This window comes from Carassius auratus, chromosome 1, assembly GCF_003368295.1.
Source record: "Carassius auratus strain Wakin chromosome 1, ASM336829v1, whole genome shotgun sequence".
NCBI classification, from domain to species: domain Eukaryota; kingdom Metazoa; phylum Chordata; class Actinopteri; order Cypriniformes; family Cyprinidae; genus Carassius; species Carassius auratus.
The window spans coordinates 24,170,817-24,189,452 of NC_039243.1; the positions used below are offsets into that span (position 1 = coordinate 24,170,817).

An 18,636-nucleotide genomic window follows, 5' to 3' on the forward strand; every position below is an offset into this window, starting at 1 on the left:
TGGTCCGGTTTGTTTATGAAATATAAGTGGTTCCAACAGAAACCTCAATATTTCAAGTGACTTTTATTATTAATAATGGTAACACTTTACAATAAGCTTGCATTTTGTATAACATTAATTAACTGCATTAGTTTGTAGACTTTAAATGTAGCCACAAGCATGTTATTGATAATATATTATCACAATTCTGGACATAAAACCATGGTAACACTTGTGGTTTTCTTTGAATTACCATGGAGTATGAATAAGGAAACATTTGACACTTGGTAGCCTTCATGATGCCCTGTCACCTCATTCAAAAGCTCAATACACTTTAAAATGTGTTTGTTTCTTTAAAATCAAACACACCATCTTTTAATTTTAAAACCTTTATTTGGGGAGAAAGTTATTGTCATCACCCATCCATGTAGGCCAGAATAGAATCGCATTACATATTTGTCCTCTTGCATCATCAGCACAAGTTTTTCCTGGGTAACACTGTAAAACTGCTTTGACGAAATCTGTATTATATAAAGCACCATATATATTATTAAAAAATATAATAATAATAAAATAAAAAAAAATAATTAAAATATGCAGGGTCGCTATGCGATCTCTGTACGCTAGACGGCGCTGTTTGTACTCGAATGTTGTTCGTAAGCGGAAGAGGTGTTTTGTCCTCTCCGATAGCCGTACGTGGTTGAAACAGATTCATACGATGGCAAATGTGAAGTGCAGCGGCGAAGGCCCCTCTAAAGGAGGTGAAACTGTCAAAACTGTTTTTATTTTGCAATGAACTTACAATGGAAATCATTCGAGAATAATGATTGTATTTGTGAATATAGGTATTTAAGCTATATAGCTTAGGTTAGCAAGGTAGCGTTAGCTTCGTAAGCTGTTAACGAGCTGCTTTTCAATGCTGTGTTTTCTGTGGAGATCCGTAATATTTAACAGTGATGTTGGATCTAAGTTAACAAGACTAAATGCATAACATTGTTGCATATTATAAGTCCAGCGGAGTTTTGTTTAGCAAAGGTTTGATCCATAATCTAACAGCTATCTTTCTGTTTTGGAACTGTAACGATACTGTAGAAGAACCTGAAGTCATTCAAGTACCATGTAAATAATGTGGCACATCAATCCAGTACCATGGCTTATATCAAATTACTATTTTATTCTTCCATTGTGGTGTTCTTAGTAATGCTTATACACTATACAACAGTACAGCTAAAGTACTATGGTATAGTGAATCTACCTTGGAGTACAGTGTAAATTGCATAGGTGTCATGTTGATAATTCAGTATCATGGCGAAGTACTGTGGTTTTACCATCTCAGTTGAGTTTATTTGACACAAAAAGTAGCAGTTCACGGTTACAACCTTCTTGTCAAGGATAACACAATGAAGTTACAGTAATGTCCACTGTGGTCCTTGCTTTAAAAAAGAGAGAAGAAATCCTAGTCAAAAATCTGCTCACTCCCATAAAATAACATACAGGTCAACAATTCCTTATACATTTTAAGACATCCTGTCTAAGAACAGTATCTTCAGCCTTTTTCTAAAACCCTCACAATTTGTTAATACCTTAATATCTAAAGGCAGCTTGTTCCATTCATTTGAGCCTGAATATTTAAATGACCTTTGACCATACAGTATCTACATAAATTAATATCCATAATGCTTTGTCTGGTAAAATGGCCATGTCTTACATTAACCAGAGAAAAATCAGAATTAAAATATACTGGATGGAGCCTTATCATTAATGATTTTATGTACCATTTTTCATTTACCGCAGATATCTTGGTATTACCATATTAATGTGTGTAATAGTAGACAATGGCACTGCTGAAAGCAGCCAGATGCATTTTATGTTGCATTAGTTAAAGACAACAAGTGCTAATCAAATAACTCCAACTAATCAATTAGATTTTAAGCTCAACAGCGCCTATCTGAGCAGGTCCTCCTGGCATCCCTCATCTTTCAGGTAACTGTAGCTCACCTTTGGTCTCCAAGCCAACAGTCGCTCACCTTGGTAAGTTGTTTCGCCTCCAGCAGGACCGGAAGAGAAGGGAAGCAGTGTGAAAACTAAGACTGTCTCTTCCAGCACGGCATCAGGGGACAGTCTGCGAAAGCGGTCTGCTGATGAGATTGACCTCCAAGATGAGTCTAAAAGTAAGGCAGCACCCCCTAAAATGTCTAAAGTGGGGTTTAGCATGACTGCGAAGAAGTCTGCGCCAATCTCTATCAAGCTGGGAGCAAGCGTATGTATATGTTATTTTTATATATACATATGCATTTATATACAAGTATAGTGTGTGCAATGTTTGTTTGTGTTGTTTTGTATACTTTTAAAAAAGTTTTTACATTTTGAACATTTAACAATTCTGTTTTATTGGTTCTCTTTTAGAAACCTAAAGAACCCACACCTGTCTTACCTGCCAAGAAACCTGGACTGGCATCTGTTTTTAATGAGGATGATGATGTAAGTAGGATTCTAGAACTTATTTATTTAATTGCAATGCTGTCCTTGTGATATTTATAATTTTGCAGTAATAAATAATATAGTATGAATGAACATCATGGGCCCTATCTTGCACCCAGCGCAATTGACTTTGTACACCGTCGCATGTGTCATTCCTATTTTGCACCCGCGCAAAGCGCGCTTTTCCCTCCACAGACGCACGCCGCTAAACTAGTGAATGAACTTGCGCTCCCTGGGCGGTTCAGCGCAAAAAAGGAGGCGTGTTCCGGCGCAAACAATCCCTGGTGCTATTTTGCTGTTGCATTAAACAATTGCGCCACTGACCAGAAAAAACCTAGTCTAAAGTCAGTGGCGCGTTGCGCGTTGTTCATTCTGCTATTTTAAGGGCGCATGCTTGACCATAATGTATAGCGTGCACAACGCGCATACACTTTGTTCATGTTATTTACACAGATGCAACAGTTATTTTTGCAAATTATAAATTGTTACACTTAAAAAAAATATTAACACATGAGATGACGGAAATCATTGTGGTGTGCCACGAAGATGTGAAAAAATAGGCATAAATCTAGCTTACAAATTATTCAGGCCAATTGTAGTAATTAAGGATCAGACCTGTTTGAGGTCATATATGTATATAAGGACATCTGACAAATTTGTTTGTCCGTCAAGAACCAGGAAAAAAAAAAATCGATGAAACAATTGTGGCTATTTCCTCCCACGCCTGTTTAACCGACGCTATTTTGGGTGGGTTTCTCCCATCCCCATACATCACAACTTCTCTGTCTTTCACTGCTCTTACAAGAACATCAGTCTCCTCGGCTGTGAACCGCTCCTGGCGTGCGCCTGGTAAATACGCCATAATAATAGCAATCCATAATGGAACTTGCGCACCTGCTTTTAAAGGGAATGTTGGATGACGCTCTGATTGGTTTATTTCACGTTACGCCCAAACCACACCTATGAATAATGAAGCTACTTCAGACCAACCCATTTTAGATTTGCGCCGGGCGCAAGAGCCATTTATCCCGCCGGGAAAATAGCAACAGCGCCGAGACCCGCCCACAAACTTACTTGCGCTTCGCGCTTTGACACTTGCGTTTCAGATCGTTAAAATAGGGCCCCATATGTTGAAAGACCAGTTTTTGCTTTTCAGAGCGAGCCTGAAGAAATGCCGCCTGATGCAAAGATGAGGATGAAGAATATTGGCAGGTTGGATTTCATATTTTTAATACTTTTAGATTTCATGAGATGACAGCATCTTCACCAGGTTTTTTGGTTTTGTTTTCTTTTTTTTTTTCAGAGAAACGCCCACTTCAGCTGGACCCAATTCCTTCAACAAAGGAAAGCAAGGATTCTCAGATCATCAGAAACTTTGGGAGAGGAAGCTTAAAGCACAGGAAGATCAGTAGTATCCGGCTGCTTACAATAACTTGCTTTTTGGCATTGAAATATTTGCCATCTTTGTCTCTTCGTTTGATGACAATTATACAAATGTATATATGTAATGAATGTTTACGCTATAAAACCTCTTTTTATTGTAGCTAATTTGACACTGTGGTTAGATAATGCCTTCCTTTGTACACTGAAAAAAGTCTAACATTGCTGTTATTCGTTTAATGTGTATTTTGTCATTGAAACAGGTTAAAATTATTGTTTTTTTCATTTAAACTAAACGTTTTAATTTATATTTATGGTTGAATCCATTTTTTTTACATGGATACAATTTGATTTGCAGCGGGACATTAAACTGAATTTATTCATTTGATTAAAGCAATTTTATTAAATTAAGCATGGTTTGCACATGCGCATTGCTGAGTTGGAGTTCCCGCTCTCTGACCACCTGACCTGTTTATTTAAAGAATTTAAAAAAAAAAACGTCCGTTACAGAACTGTGTGTTAAGTCAGTGGCGGCCGCGGTAACTTACACTTCAACAGACCCCTCCAGGCTGGCTGAAAGACACAGAAGAACTAGAGTACCACTGATACTAAGAAGGTAAAACAATCATCTTTGTATATACCCTTAATTTTTTTTTTCTTTTTTTTCAATAGTTATACCTGATTGGCCTTGACTCTGGCCGTGATTTCAGCATTCACGCTTGATAGCATGTAACTATCACTAGGATATCACTAGTAGCGTTAACATTAACATTCTTCATTCAAACTATAACATCTGGTAGTGGGTGAGTAATGCTACCACAGGTTGCTAGCTAACTGGCCATTAAATGCAAGCTATTATTTCTAAATGCATAATTATTCTAGACTTTTTTTTTCCGCTGAATTTCTGACACTTGAAATGCAGTAGTAAATCCCCAGATTCAAGCTTCAAACTTCATGGATGCAAAGAGCGCGCTTTTCGACACCTCCCGCTTTTTTCGCGTCAGTCTGCATGACTTGTGTGAATCGTGCAGGTCTGAGAGGGTCTGATTATAATTTCACAAAGTCATCTGAAGTCATTCCATAGCTTAATCTGAGGGACAGAATTATATTTACATCATTAAATTAACAGTTTACGGAAACTCGTCTTCCCTCCTCTGCTGCTGTCAATCATTCTCCATTTTATATTCAAACCACGCGCGCGCCTCGTCCGTTACAGCAGGATCGAGCAGGATACACGGTAAAACTCACTCCAATATGATTTAACGTATTCACATTATGATGCTTGATATGTAGATAAAGGGCTGTGGATTTGCATAAAATGATTATTTTGTTGGAGTTTTTTGCTGTTTTTAAACGACTCGCTACCGTGTGTCTGTTAGATCACACATTACAAGAACTCTGAATTGGCATCAAACCAACGATAAATGGAATTTAAAACCGTGAAGAAACAAATGATCGATAAACTGTTGGAAAGATATGTTACACGAGGATTTCCTCGATTTGTGCCGTGAACGAATCGTTCGATTTAACCGGTTCTTCTTAGTGAACCATTTGAACTAACGTTAGTTCACCAAATTGAACTGAATCGTTTGAAACGGTTCACGTCTCCAATAAGCATTAATCCACAAATGACTTAAAATGTTAACTTTTTTAATGTGGCTGACACTCCCTCTGATTTCAAACACACCAATATCCTGGAGTAATTCATTTACTCAAACAGTACACTGACTGAACTGCTGTGAAGAGAGAACTGAAGATGAACACTGAGCAGAGTATAATAAACGTATACGCCCACTGCTGGAGCGGTTCTCTTTCTCGAGTCAAGAACCGGTTGCATCAGTTTTCCGATCAGCAGTACACTGAACCGAGAATCGTTTCTGTCGGACACGTCCGATTTGATAACCGATGAGCTGATGATACTGCATGCCTGATTCAGCATGAAGCAGACCGACACACAAAGCGTCTGAACCGAACTGGTTCTTTTGTTATTCATTCTGACCTGGCGAAATGTAAGTTTATTTAATAACAAATACATTGCAATGGATTATGTTTAGTAAGTGGATTATGATTTCTGCGCTGATGACACCTAATTGATTTACTTTATATCTTCAAGACTTAAATCCTCATGCACATTATTGCTGTTACTGTATTCTGTGTGTTGTTGCAAAACTTAATTGTAAACTTTTCATGATTATGAGGTTTTTAACTGACTAAAGATATGATTACGGACTTTATATATTTGAATGTTTGATAGACTTCTCCAATGACGTCATTACGTTGAGCGTATAAGAACAGATGGACTGTTTTTTTTTTTTTTTTACTTGGGTCTCTGCAGAGCAGAACACCTTGTGAGTGTTTTCAAACTTCTGGGTGATTCTAATTCATGCAATTAAAATGATCCCCCTTACCCAACCCCACCCCTAAACCTAACATCACTATGACATCAGACAATCAGGTATCATGGTGTAAAAACACCCTGATTTGGTAACTCCCATAACATTCCTGCAGAGACCTATACTGTTTTTTTTTTTTAACCGGTTTATTGAATCGAACTGCCCAAAAGAACAGGTTCGCAGGAAAGAACTGAAATTCCCATCACTAGTGCCATGGCGTGAACTTTTAACTGTTGACTCGGACTCCGTGTTGCTTTAAGCTTAGATTTATTAGAAACCTATTTTCTTTATACCTAGCCTGCACAATACATTTAAAATATGCATACTTGGATTGTATATTATTTCTGTGTAGTGTAGGCTATACAAATATATACATTTAGGAATTTTTGAAATGTATAAATATAAAATTGTGAAATGTAATGCCTGATTAATTTTTATAAGAGTACTAATAGTAATTTGTTTTTACTAACATTTATAGATTTTATAAAATTACTGTGCAGATTTTTTCAATAATTTCTTTTTGCTGCTGATTTATACACTCACTAAGTTTAAATTTTTGTAATATTTAAAGGTGTTAACTGTAATCCTACACTGCAAAATGATAACTTACAAAGGTTTAAATCCATCATAATTATATAAGTATCTGGATATTTGCCGCGGGACGAGGGCTTCGATAACCTCTTTTTTTTTTACTACATTTTACATGTGTTTGCATCCCTGAAACTTGACTAATGGTTACTTATGCTATCAATACCTAAAGGTCCTTTTTTTACACTCTTAATTATCTTGTGTTCAGTATTTATCAGCCATAATATTAAAGGGCGCAGCTATTTCTATCTGGTAATGTTAGTTTGCTACACTATTAACAGCATTTACATGTGGTAGAAATTTACCAAAATGTTAGCCAGCTTTCCTAAAATCATAAAATAAAGTATATATCTATTAATGTTAAATGTTGGGTATTCTTAATTTGTGTATGATGTTAGTAGTTAACACACTTTAATGGCTAAAACTTAATCATGTTTTCTCTTTCAGCTTCAGGGAAGCTAGTCAGTTGTTCCTGCTGTGCAAATTATTTGGAAGCTCCTGCCAGTGATCATTGCTCGTGGTAAGTTATTTCCAATGTCATGAGGGCATTTGTGATAATTAGGCGTCCTAAAGTGTAACATTTTCTCTCATCTGGGAAGTTTTCTACCAGATCTACTAAGTAAAACTAGATGTGGTCTGCTCAGTAGCCTAAAGGTATATTTGTATCTCATGTTTCTTCAGTTATCTGTACATGTGGAAATGTAAAGACTGTGACCATTCATATTCAAGAAGATCTGAACTTTTGAAACACTATAAACTTGATCATCGGCATTATGGACGGGGCCGAGCTTACCCCTGTACTTACAAGAATTGCCCATGCACATGCAAGACATGGAAAGCTCTGCTGACCCATCTAAGCAAATACCATCCTGCACAACAATCCTCACAGAAAGATAGCTTTTCACAATTCTTCAAGTGCCACATTTGCGACAACAATCTACTTTCTACTGAGACGGACTATTTTCGACACATTGGGAAACATTTGAAAAATCATGAATCTGTCAGTTGTATGTTTGCTGATTGCTCATACAAAACCAATCTATATGGAGCTTTCAATACTCACAAATGGAGAAAACACACCCCCCATACAATTAATGATTTAAAGCCTGGAATTGTTGATGGACCTGTTGATAGTCCTGCTGTTGTAGAATCATTTGCAATAAGCAGTACAGAGTTGTCAGATGCTGATTTACTATCTGAAGAACTTCCTGATGAAGAATCAACAGATTTGACAAATGTTATTGAATTAAAATTAGCCTCAGTCTTACTTAAGTTAGAAAATGCTTTTCTGGTGCCAAGTGCAGCTGTGAATGAACTACTTGAAGAGTTGCAATATTTAATTGGTAATGTCTCTGTGCCGGTCACCCAAAAGACTATAATCCACTTCTTAAAGGATCACAATTGCCAGATTGATGAATCAGTTGTGAAAGAGTTGGCCACTGTACTTTGCACTTCAAATCCCATTCAAGCTGCAATTGGAAACCATGGTCCCCTGTCAACCACTTGGAAACGGAAGACATACTATAGAAAAAACTTCAGTGTTGTGAAACCAGTTGAATATGTATTAGACCGAAAGAATGGAAAGTCTTTTCAGTATGTCCCTATACTAAAATCTTTGCAGCAACTTCTAAATTGTGAACCTATACTAAATAAGGCTACAAATTTGAAAGAAAAACATCAACCAGGGGATGGTGATAGACAGGTATACACATCATTTTGGGATGGACTTTTCTTTAAAAGAAATGCTATTCTCTCAAAAGAGTGTGCAATTTCATTGATTTTGTACGTTGACGATTTTGAAATATGCAATCCCCTTGGTACATCACGTAAAAAACACAAAATATGTGCCTTGTATTGGATTTTAGGCAATCTGCCACCTGGTTTTCAGTCATTGTTGTCCTCTATCCATTTGGCTGCATTGATAAATAGCAATGATGTCAAGGTTTATGGTTATGACAAAGTTTTAGAGCCTTTAACTAGTGATCTCATAACATTAGAACAAAATGGGATTTTTGTGAGTAAGTTGGGGAAAACTTTGAAGGGCACAGTGCAGTGTGTGGTTGCCGATAACCTTGGAGCACACAGTATTGCTGGTTTTGTAGAAAGTTTTTCTGGCAGATATGTTTGCAGATTTTGTACTGCAGACAGGTTCGATTTTCAGACCAAGGACGTTGGAGCTGGAGGTTTCTCGCCGAGAACTGAAGAAATTCACACAAGTCATCTTAAAACCCTTGAGGAAAATTCTTTGTCCAACTGTTATGGTGTTACGAGGAAATGTGTTTTGTCAGAAAAACTTTCCCATTTCAATGTTACTACTGGTTTTCCTCCAGACATTGCCCATGATTTATTTGAGGGAATAGTTCCCGTTGAAATATCTCTTTGTCTGACTGTATTCATTTCCAAAAACTATTTTACTTTGGCCACTCTGAACAAGGCAATAGAAGATTTTCCCTTTAAATGGACTGATAAAACAAATCGCCCACATCCTGTTCCTCTGACCTATTCATCCAGGAGAACAATTGGTGGAAACGCACACGAAAACTGGAGTTTAATAAGATTTCTTCCACTACTACTTGGACAGAAAGTTCCCACTGATGAACCAGCCTGGCATCTCCTTGCTGATTTAAAAGACATTGTGGAGCTTGTTGTTTCTCCAGTTCAAACTAAAGAATCAATTGGATATTTGAACTTTAAGATTTCTGAGCACAGAGTTAGATTTAAAGAGCTTTTCCCAGAGACAAATCTTCTGCCTAAACACCATTTCCTGGAGCATTATCCTCAGTTAATCTGTGAGTTTGGACCGTTAGTTGCACTATGGACCATGCGTTTCGAAGCGAAGCACAGCTTCTTCAAAAGAGTTGTGCGCCATACAACGTGCTTCAAAAATGTGCTCATGTCCTTAGCAGAAAGACATCAGTTTCTCATGGCACATCACCTTTACATGTGCAACTTTCCTAAATCCCCCCTGGAAGTAGCAAATGTTTCAACTCTTCCCATAGACGTTTTGAAAGACGACATTGCATTTGCTATTAAACGGAGGCACCCAGACTTGGATTGTGTGTGCTTGGCTAAAAATGCAACGTATAGTGGCCTTAACTACAGGAATGGAATGATACTTGCACATGGCTCATTGGCAGGGATGCCGGAATTTACTGAAATAATCCAGATGATTGTTGTCAAGGATAAGCTGCTTTTTATTGTCAGAAAGCTGAGTGCGTGGTACAGGGAACATTACAGAGCATATGAACTGAAAATGTGTCCTACGAAGGAGGTGGAACTTCTTGACCGAAACGAACTGACAGATCCATATCCATTGGCTGACTACACAGTTGGGGGGATGCGGCTGATTACTCTCAAAAGATACATACATGTTTAAGGTCAGAATTTAGTGAGTGGTTGTATGACTTTTGCATGTAATAGTCCTAACCCTTGTGTCTAACCAGTGATTTTTTTTCTTCTTTAATATTTAAATATTAAGTTATATAGTGATATATCACTTATATATAGTTATTATCAAGTGTAAAGCTGCATCACTCATTCCTTTTTACCATGTCTCTGTCTCTCTTACTCAGGGCACCATGGCAGATATTGCAACTGTTCGATTGCTGATCATCTTGAACGAAGACAACAGTGTAAGAATGGAGCTACGCAATGGGATTCCCAACTCAGTGGAGGAACTTATCGAAGAGGTCAAGAATGCATGTGGATTAGGAGGACACATAAGGCTACAGTACAAGGACACTGATTTTGGGAACTTATTTGTGAATCTGACCTCTACAACTGTAATTAAGGATCTCTCAGTTATCAAAGTTGTCCAATTAGACCCTGATACCACAACTATTGTCTTGTACCCAGTTGATCCCACAATAAGTAGCATCCCTTCAGGTGGACAGGACAGCGAAGATTCCTCCCCAGGATCTGCACATATAGATGACACCATAATTCTTAGCAGCTGTTCCTCAGAATCATTAAGAACACAGCAGTGGCCAAAAGTGTTCCCAATTCCACTCTTCTCCTATGACACAGAATGTCAACTACAGAGGGGAAATGAGGAGTACACAAGAAGCAAATCTAGGTTGACACCTTGCTCAAAAATGCTGTCTGACATACTGGAGAAAGTGGCTGAAAAAGTCTACACATACAAAGCATACCCTACAGATGCTGACTTCAGCGATGTTGCTGAGGCACTGACAAGGAAACACCCCTGCCTGAGAGAATCAGGGTCTTTCAATGAGAGCTATGGATGGAAACAAAGGCTCAAGGTAAAAATGTCCAACTACCGGACTCTACTTAGGGCACATGGAACAGCTGCAGAGCTCACTGTGAATTCTTTGAAATCCAAGTCTCCAGGGGAGGCCTACCCAGCTAAGAATTTGAAGAGACCTAGACGGGCTGAGGTCAACCATTTTCCACCCTTGCCAAGTGGTGAGACTCCAGAAAGCCTTGAACAAGAAAGGATTTCCCTTCTGGCAGAACTACAACAAAGAAACAACAGACAAGCAATAAAAGAAAAGATGGCAAAGACGTTTGGTTACCGGAGACAAGAAATTGTGCATAAGAAGCCGAGCATTGAAGACGTCTTTGAGAGATGGCCTGCACTTTTTCAGATGGAAGAGGTAGGTTTTTAGATGCAAAGCACCTCAGATGCATTATTCACCCATTTATTTACTAACTTAATTGTTTCCCTGTAATGGAGTTTCACAGGCATGACACTTTGTCTAAGACCAGTTAAATCCATGTGAGCAAATGTCTTATGAATTACAGTTGAACATTTTTAGACCTAACTGTTGAGTCACTTATGAGTTGTTGTTCTTGTTGTAGGCGATAATTTACTAAGGTTGTGCTGGTGATGCTGTTTTGTGTTCACCATCATAAAAACTTCTAAACTTATTTCTGTTTCCTTTTTAGATCAATGCAGAGTTCATACGAATCACTACAGTTCCCTTGGAGACAAAGTTCTTGGCGCAGTTGGATAAGCACTCCACCAAATTGTTGGAGGTCATCAGGAGCAAGGGAGGAGTTGTTAAAGAGAAGACCTCCAGGACCTTGCAAGTTTTAGATGAGGTATCTATAAATAAGTTGTGTGTCAGTGGGATCCATGGCTGAATAGTGTTGTTGTTGTTGTTATTGTAAATGTTTCATTTTAATTCATAGTAACTGTTCTTACTTAGCCTGTGGACATCAGCATCAGAAGAGAATGCATCCTCAAATCTCTGATGATCTACCTTGGTGAACCTGTTGAGCACCTTTTCAAAGAATACCAGGTAAGGGCATCTCTCTCACTTGCTCACACAGTTAACACCTACAGACTAACATGGTCCTAGTCTAGGTTTTCCTAGCCATATTTAACAAATAGGGGTGTGATGAGAAACTAAGCTCACAAGACAAGATTTTAACACTTTATAAGAAATCTTTGATGCTGATTGTTGAGCAGTAAACACTTAGATCACATCCAGACGTACCAAAACCATCTTATTTTTTTTTATTTTTTTCTGTCTTCCCTGGAAGTGTTAAAAAAAAGTGTGTCCAAACGAATCCATTTGCAAATGCAGACCTGCCAACATGTACGCATTTTTCGTACTCTGCATGCATTTTGACCCATAAGTACGCTTGTACGATTCGCTGCTCTCTGGGTACGCATTTTGTTGCGTCTCGCATTTCGCCGATTTCATTTTCCATGCAATCTATGATTCTGCCGCTGATCCACAGCGTGTGAATGGAGTGAAAAACTTTCGGCCAATCAGAGCGCTGCATGTTAACCCACCGCCCACCTGCCCCTCCTATCCACAAGCTTAGTTTGCAGTTAGAATTAGAAAAGTGGTGGAATGGCTTGAAATCTAGAAGGTTTGAGACAGGCCAGGTGCTGATTAACGTAAGATAAAGGTAACAGTTAGGCTATGTTTAGCATAATTGAATTTATGAACATTAAAAGTGTCCTTGACATCATAACAAGCAGTCCAGCTGTGACGAGCTCAGTTCAGTTCACGCGTTCATGTAGGCTAACATGTAAGTGGCGCTGCCAATAACGCACCTAAAAGCTGTCACAAAGAACCGGCAAAAGTAATGATTATGGATATTTGAATAATATAATTATTAATAAACAAGTGTTTTCTGTATCAATGTCGTGTCAACTGCAAAGATAAAGTTGACGATGCTGTCTCGCAATCTTCGCAGTAGTGAACGCGCCAGAGAAATGCACATTTCATACGGATTAACGTTACATAAGCAGAGAGCAGTCTGTTTTCTTTCGTTTTGAATTGTTCTGTTCAACCCTCTGGAGTCTATTGACGCGTATACGCGTTATGAGTCATTTTCTCCTGATAACTCCTAAAATAACTTAAATTACACTTTCAGTTTTGATCGTACAGATAAGAGCAAAATTTAATCTGTAAAGGCTCTACTTTTATTTGTATACAGACATAATAACAACAAAACTTTGTGCACTTATAAAATAAAGATAACAAACATGGTGCGTGTCTGCAGCCTGTCTGCGCTGATCTTCATTTACAAACACGTCATTAAAATGAACTGTAACTCCATGAATACTCAACGAAGAGACATGAGAGAGATATCTATAGAAAGCTTGACGTGTCTACTTTTAAACTAAACAAGTGCTGCCGAAAACAGATATTCTGTGATAAAGTAATCCATATCAAAACAATGCCGTTTTTCACATCTCCCTTCATTATATTCGACCACGCCCCCGCGCTGAACGCTCTATTTAGATTCTAATGTTAAATAAAGTTTTTATTTTTATTTTACTGTTTGCTTCGCGATGAGAGGAATAAGATATAATTCACCCCCAAATGTGATTTGAGTATTTGAGATTTGGATTTCCTCAGAAAAAAGAATGAAGCACTTTATTCAGCAGAGATCATAAACATGAGTAAGTCTCTTTTTATTTATTTATATACCTGTACTAGTTTTCACATAACGTGTAAACATTTTACTAGTTAGACTTTTTCCAAAGACTTTCTCCAAACTATAATTCCTGACTAAATGTATAATATAAGTGAAACATTATGAAGTTTCAATAACAATATGCAATACTATACCATTCAAAAGCTTGATGTAAATAATATAAATGTAACTGTAACAAATGTAACAAACAATGCTGTTCTTTCAATTTATTCCCCTGAAAAAAAACGGAAAAAGAAAAATTCTCCGCTCTTTTCAATATTATTAATAATCTATTAATATGAGCACAGACATGTTTAGTTCTCTGGTGACAAGAAAAGTCATGATTGCCTCCAAAGGCAGCATTTGTTACAAAGAGATGCACTACTTAAAAAAAGCCAAATCTGCAATCTTTAACAAGTTAAACAATGCAAAAGTTTAAACACTATACATGGAATATTATAATAAAAAAAATTGTAGTTTGTTTTTTAGCAAACTGATTTTGATATTGATAACTGCTGGTTTTGCACATTTATTTAATGTTTTGATTTATTTATTTAGAAAGAATGTCTTCAGTTTACTTGTCAGGTGGAAGAAGTTTCCTTGGCTGTGCATCCTGTACAAAATGTTCGGAGTGATTGCAGTAATTGTATAACATTTATGGTCTACTTGTATATGTTATGGAGTAACTAATAAATCTAAAATGGTGAAAGGATATTATGTGTATAATATGTATTATAGTGTTAGGTATCTCATAGGTTTCACACAGGTGTGAGTGCAACGGTGGAGCATACATTGGCGGTGGGCTGCGTGCGCACGGAGGGGGGGGGTTGTAGTACTCATAAAATTTCTTCAAGGTTGGCAGGTATGCAAATGACTTAAGACCTATATGTCCTTGCTACTTCATATTCCAGGCCTATATGTGGCATTCTTTCTGCTACAGAAATTAACCAAAAATGGAGAAGAGCACAGTCTTCAGTCACTTTCACTTCTGTTGATAACATGACTAGACTTATCACCACTGCTCATTTTATAAAGGCCGCCACAAAAAAACAAGTTTTTGTTTACATTGTTTAGTTTGCTTGTTGGATTGTTTTTATTTTGCAATTCTGTCTGCCATAGGACATGATTGCAGCGCAGTATACTAGCGTGCTAACGTTAACTCTGCTAGCTAACATCAGCAGTCAAAATAACATTAATGATCCAATGTCTTTTTGAAAATCTAGTTAGCTATATGTTTTTCTTGCGGTAGCGTTTTTACAATAAGCCATGTAAAAATGTACTATAATCCATTCAAGGAGTTGATAAGCAGACAGATTAGCTATCTAGTTAAGTTGTCTACTTCCACTTTATAAACCGCTAACATTAACTCTAGTCCAGGGTAAGCATTCGGGTAAGAGGATGAGGGGTGTCGCAATGAAATCAGCGATACACACAAATGTGGCTTCGCCGTCCAAACCACCCTGGCAGTGTCATGCACAGGGGCAGGGGCAAATTGGCATTACGAGGGCACAATGGTCTTTGGGTGGGATTTGGTTTGTTCGGGTGAGCGATATGGCAAAAATTTTAATTTTCCTTTTTTAGAAATACCATGATTTTATCATGAAAACTGTTGGTTTTTCTATTTTGCAAGCTGTTTGAGCATTACAGCCAAACTAATATCACTATAATAAAGACAAAGCTTGTTACATTAAGGTAACAAAATATGAAAAAGTATGGATATTTAGGCCACTAGCTATTTACCCACTCAAAAGTTGTTTTAAACCTGAATGAGTTTTCTTCTTCCACTAAACATAAACTCTTTTTTGGAAGAAGGTGGAAAACCAAACAGTTGCTGGTTCACAGTAGGTGTTTCTCAATGTCAAGGATACTTCCTTGGTAGGACTGGTCCTTCCAAGTCACTTCCTTCAGAGGCTAGGCGAGACTACTCTTTAGCATTCGAACACAAAAAATGGAACATGCAAGCAAGTGCACGTAATTGCGTCATTACATCAGTGAATAGGTCCGTTTGAATAACGCTATGAATGGTATCGTTAAATTACTTTGGACAACTTAACTAGTTATAAAAGAAATGCCGGTGATGCAACCAAGCTAACACTTGTTAAATGACAGGTCCGGTTCAGTTAACCATTTGTATTTGTATAATTTACAATATCAATATGGTAGTAATTTGTACTGGCATTTAAATGTTAAACTTTACTTATATTTACTACAGTTATAACAAATGTTTGGTAATGTAAATAAAAACCGTTAACGCTCCGACTCCACTAACGTTCGACATTTTTGCATTTTTTAACAATATAGCAAAGCTGCACGCATAGGATTGTGGGTGATTTGAGAGCGCGAAGGCTACACATATGCATCCTTCCTCGACATTAGAGGTAGCATCCTCGAAATTCTGGCTTCCGAGGATCCTTCCTTGACATTGAGAAACGCCTAGTGACTTCCAGAGTATTTACCCCCCTACTAACAAAGTCATTGTGGACCGGCAACTGTTGGGTTATCCAGATTCTTCAATCTTCAAGAAATAAATTAATGTATTGTAAGTTTGGGACAACATGTGAGTGAATCAACAATGACAGAAATAACATTTTAGGATGAACTATCCATTACTGCACACATCTAATATACAGACATGCATCTGTTTCTTTCATTTAAGACATAACCAACTACAATACTGTAGCAATACAGTATTTTTGACAGTTTTAACACACAACCTAATTTAGTTCAGTAATCGGGAATTTTGGAAATGACACAAAATAAATTTTACTTCAATAAAAATAAGGATCAGTTTTAAAAGGTGGCTGTTTTTTTCGCTTAGGTCTGATTTTATTACCATAAAAATATTATCTGAATAGGTCTACTTTGTTAATTATTATTTGAAGTATTTTGAAGCATCAAAGCCATGGATAATTTGTAGTTAGTATTGCTTCAAGAACCATGTTTTTTTTTTAGTTTTTTTTTTTTTTTAGTAAAATTATGGTTCATTTTCGGAAGGGAACGTAAAAACTCAGAGAATATTAAGGCAGATGCGGTGGTCATATTATCACCGACATTATAACACGTTATTGACTTAATGTTATCAAAATCCCAAAAAGTTAAACCGTATTAAGAAAGTACCTAAAAGTGATGCCACAGGCCTCATCTGCCCCCCAACATTTGTCTTCATGCACTGTGTTTACAGAATTTACAGGTGTTTACAGTGTTCTCTGACATGTCAAGAAAAAAGTTAGAATATAACGAGGATAATCTCATCAGTGTTGGGCATGTTACTCAGAAATCGTAATAAATTACTAGTCACTTATTACTTCTTAAAAAAATCTCATCGCTTTTAATCTAGTCATACCCCTTGCAATGAACATTTGATTATTTTGATTTGTTAATCAAATGTTTTGTTTTGAAAGTTTAGATTGTATAAGAGCTTGGCACATTATGATCTAACATGAAATCGGGAGATTTTCTCAAATTTATAGCATATTTTCTTTCTTTTTTTGTGCAGGATAATGAGGTTGAAGAACTGGAGCAGACAACCATGGCCATCTTTATCACTGGGAAAGAGGATCCTCTCCATCCACCTAAAGACATTAAAATTGTTGTAGAAGGAAAAGAGGTCCTCAACGAGTTGCCATCGGTTGCAACCGCTTTTGCCATGGTTTTTGGGCTCATATATACACTAAACCTAAAATATCCAAAAAGGCTACAGTTCACCTTTGAATTTGTACAAAAGGTCCTGATGGAGCTTGACGGAAAAAAGATGACCCCAAAAGTCACTAGACTGACCACCCAGCTGTACAAGAATTAATTGTATAATTGCATAATTGTTAAATTTTATTGTGTTTTTACAGCCAAGACTTTAGAACCTTTTAATAAAAAGGTTGCACTAACAAGGCTGCATTTTCACTGCAGCATTTACAAATGTGGCTGCCCAAGTTCGATGGCTACCAGGTACAAAGGTTAAAGTAGGCCAAGTGTTACAAGTATTTCTGCTGTCAATCTTCATACATTTGAAGCAAATGTTCAATGTTGTGAGTTTATAGAACAATAAATGTGTTCTAATGGAAAAGTGTTCTGAGTAGTCATTGATCAAAATGTATTGAAATCATTTTTTTTTATTATTGATTGATTATAGATCTCAAATAATGCCAACACTATATTTTTTTAATTTGAGACAATCTAAAATAATTAATTTTATTCAGACCTATAAATATTAGTTTGTTCCAAACTAAAATAATTAATTTAATTTAACCTATACATATTAGTTTAGTTGGTTTGTTCTAATTTAAAATAATTAGTTTGTTCGAACCTAAAATAATTAATTTAATTTAACCTATACATATTAGTTTAGTTTGTTTGTTCTAATTTAAAATAATTAGTTTGATCCAACCTAAAATAATTAAATTGATCAACCTTTAAAAAGTGGTTTGCATGGATTTAAAATTTTCAAGTTAAACTAAATTAAATTATTTACATTGAGTCAATGTCAAAAGTTTCGTGTGATTGATTACTTCAATTTTTTTAAGTTGATCCAAGGTTTTTATTTTTTCAGTGTAAGATGGAAACCACAACAGAGAAATTAAGAATTTTTTTTTTTTGCTGTATATGGTATGTGCCACACTGACTCCTGTTATCATTTGCTTATAGTTTAGTGTTTCTCCACAGAAGAAATGTAGTGGTCCAGTCATTCAGGATTGTTTAAGTTTCATTTGTTGAAATGAAACAAAGACGTTGTATTTTATAGTCACTAATAAATCCGATATGTGGTATCACATTGAAGTTTTTGTTTTTTTTTATGTTGTAATCAGGTAGTAGTCAGGTTTTGAAAGCAGAATTAAACTTAATTCACCCATTTACTCAACTGAATATAAGTTCAAAACTCTGCATTATGTGAAAAAAATATATATTTTAAAGGGGGGGTGAA

General features: G+C 36.6%; 1 protein-coding gene across 13 annotated transcripts; it reads left to right on the forward strand.

Moving 5' to 3' along the window:
• Positions 1-621: 621 nt before the first annotated feature.
• On the forward strand, positions 622-17,781 carry LOC113105120 (uncharacterized). 13 transcript variants are annotated; one of them, XR_003292315.1, is made up of 8 exons: positions 634-740; positions 1,963-2,010; positions 2,083-2,239; positions 2,386-2,460; positions 3,617-3,672; positions 3,764-4,456; positions 7,269-7,341; positions 7,503-7,874. XR_003292315.1 is itself a non-coding variant. In XM_026266252.1 (7 exons), the coding sequence occupies exons 3-7, from the start codon at positions 10,190-10,192 to the stop codon at positions 17,518-17,520; spliced, it is 1,605 nt and encodes a 534-aa protein (XP_026122037.1). In that variant the 5' UTR covers positions 3,886-4,456; positions 7,269-7,341; positions 7,503-10,189; the 3' UTR covers positions 17,521-17,781. The 13 variants fall into 13 exon arrangements, 3 of the variants coding, with proteins under 3 accessions (XP_026122037.1, XP_026122045.1, XP_026122052.1); XR_003292302.1 differs by lacking the exon at positions 1,963-2,010 and adding an exon at positions 1,936-1,962 and having other exon boundaries at positions 641-740; positions 2,031-2,239; XR_003292304.1 differs by lacking the exon at positions 1,963-2,010 and adding an exon at positions 1,936-1,962 and having other exon boundaries at positions 641-740; positions 2,034-2,239.
• Positions 17,782-18,636: the final 855 nt, after the last annotated feature.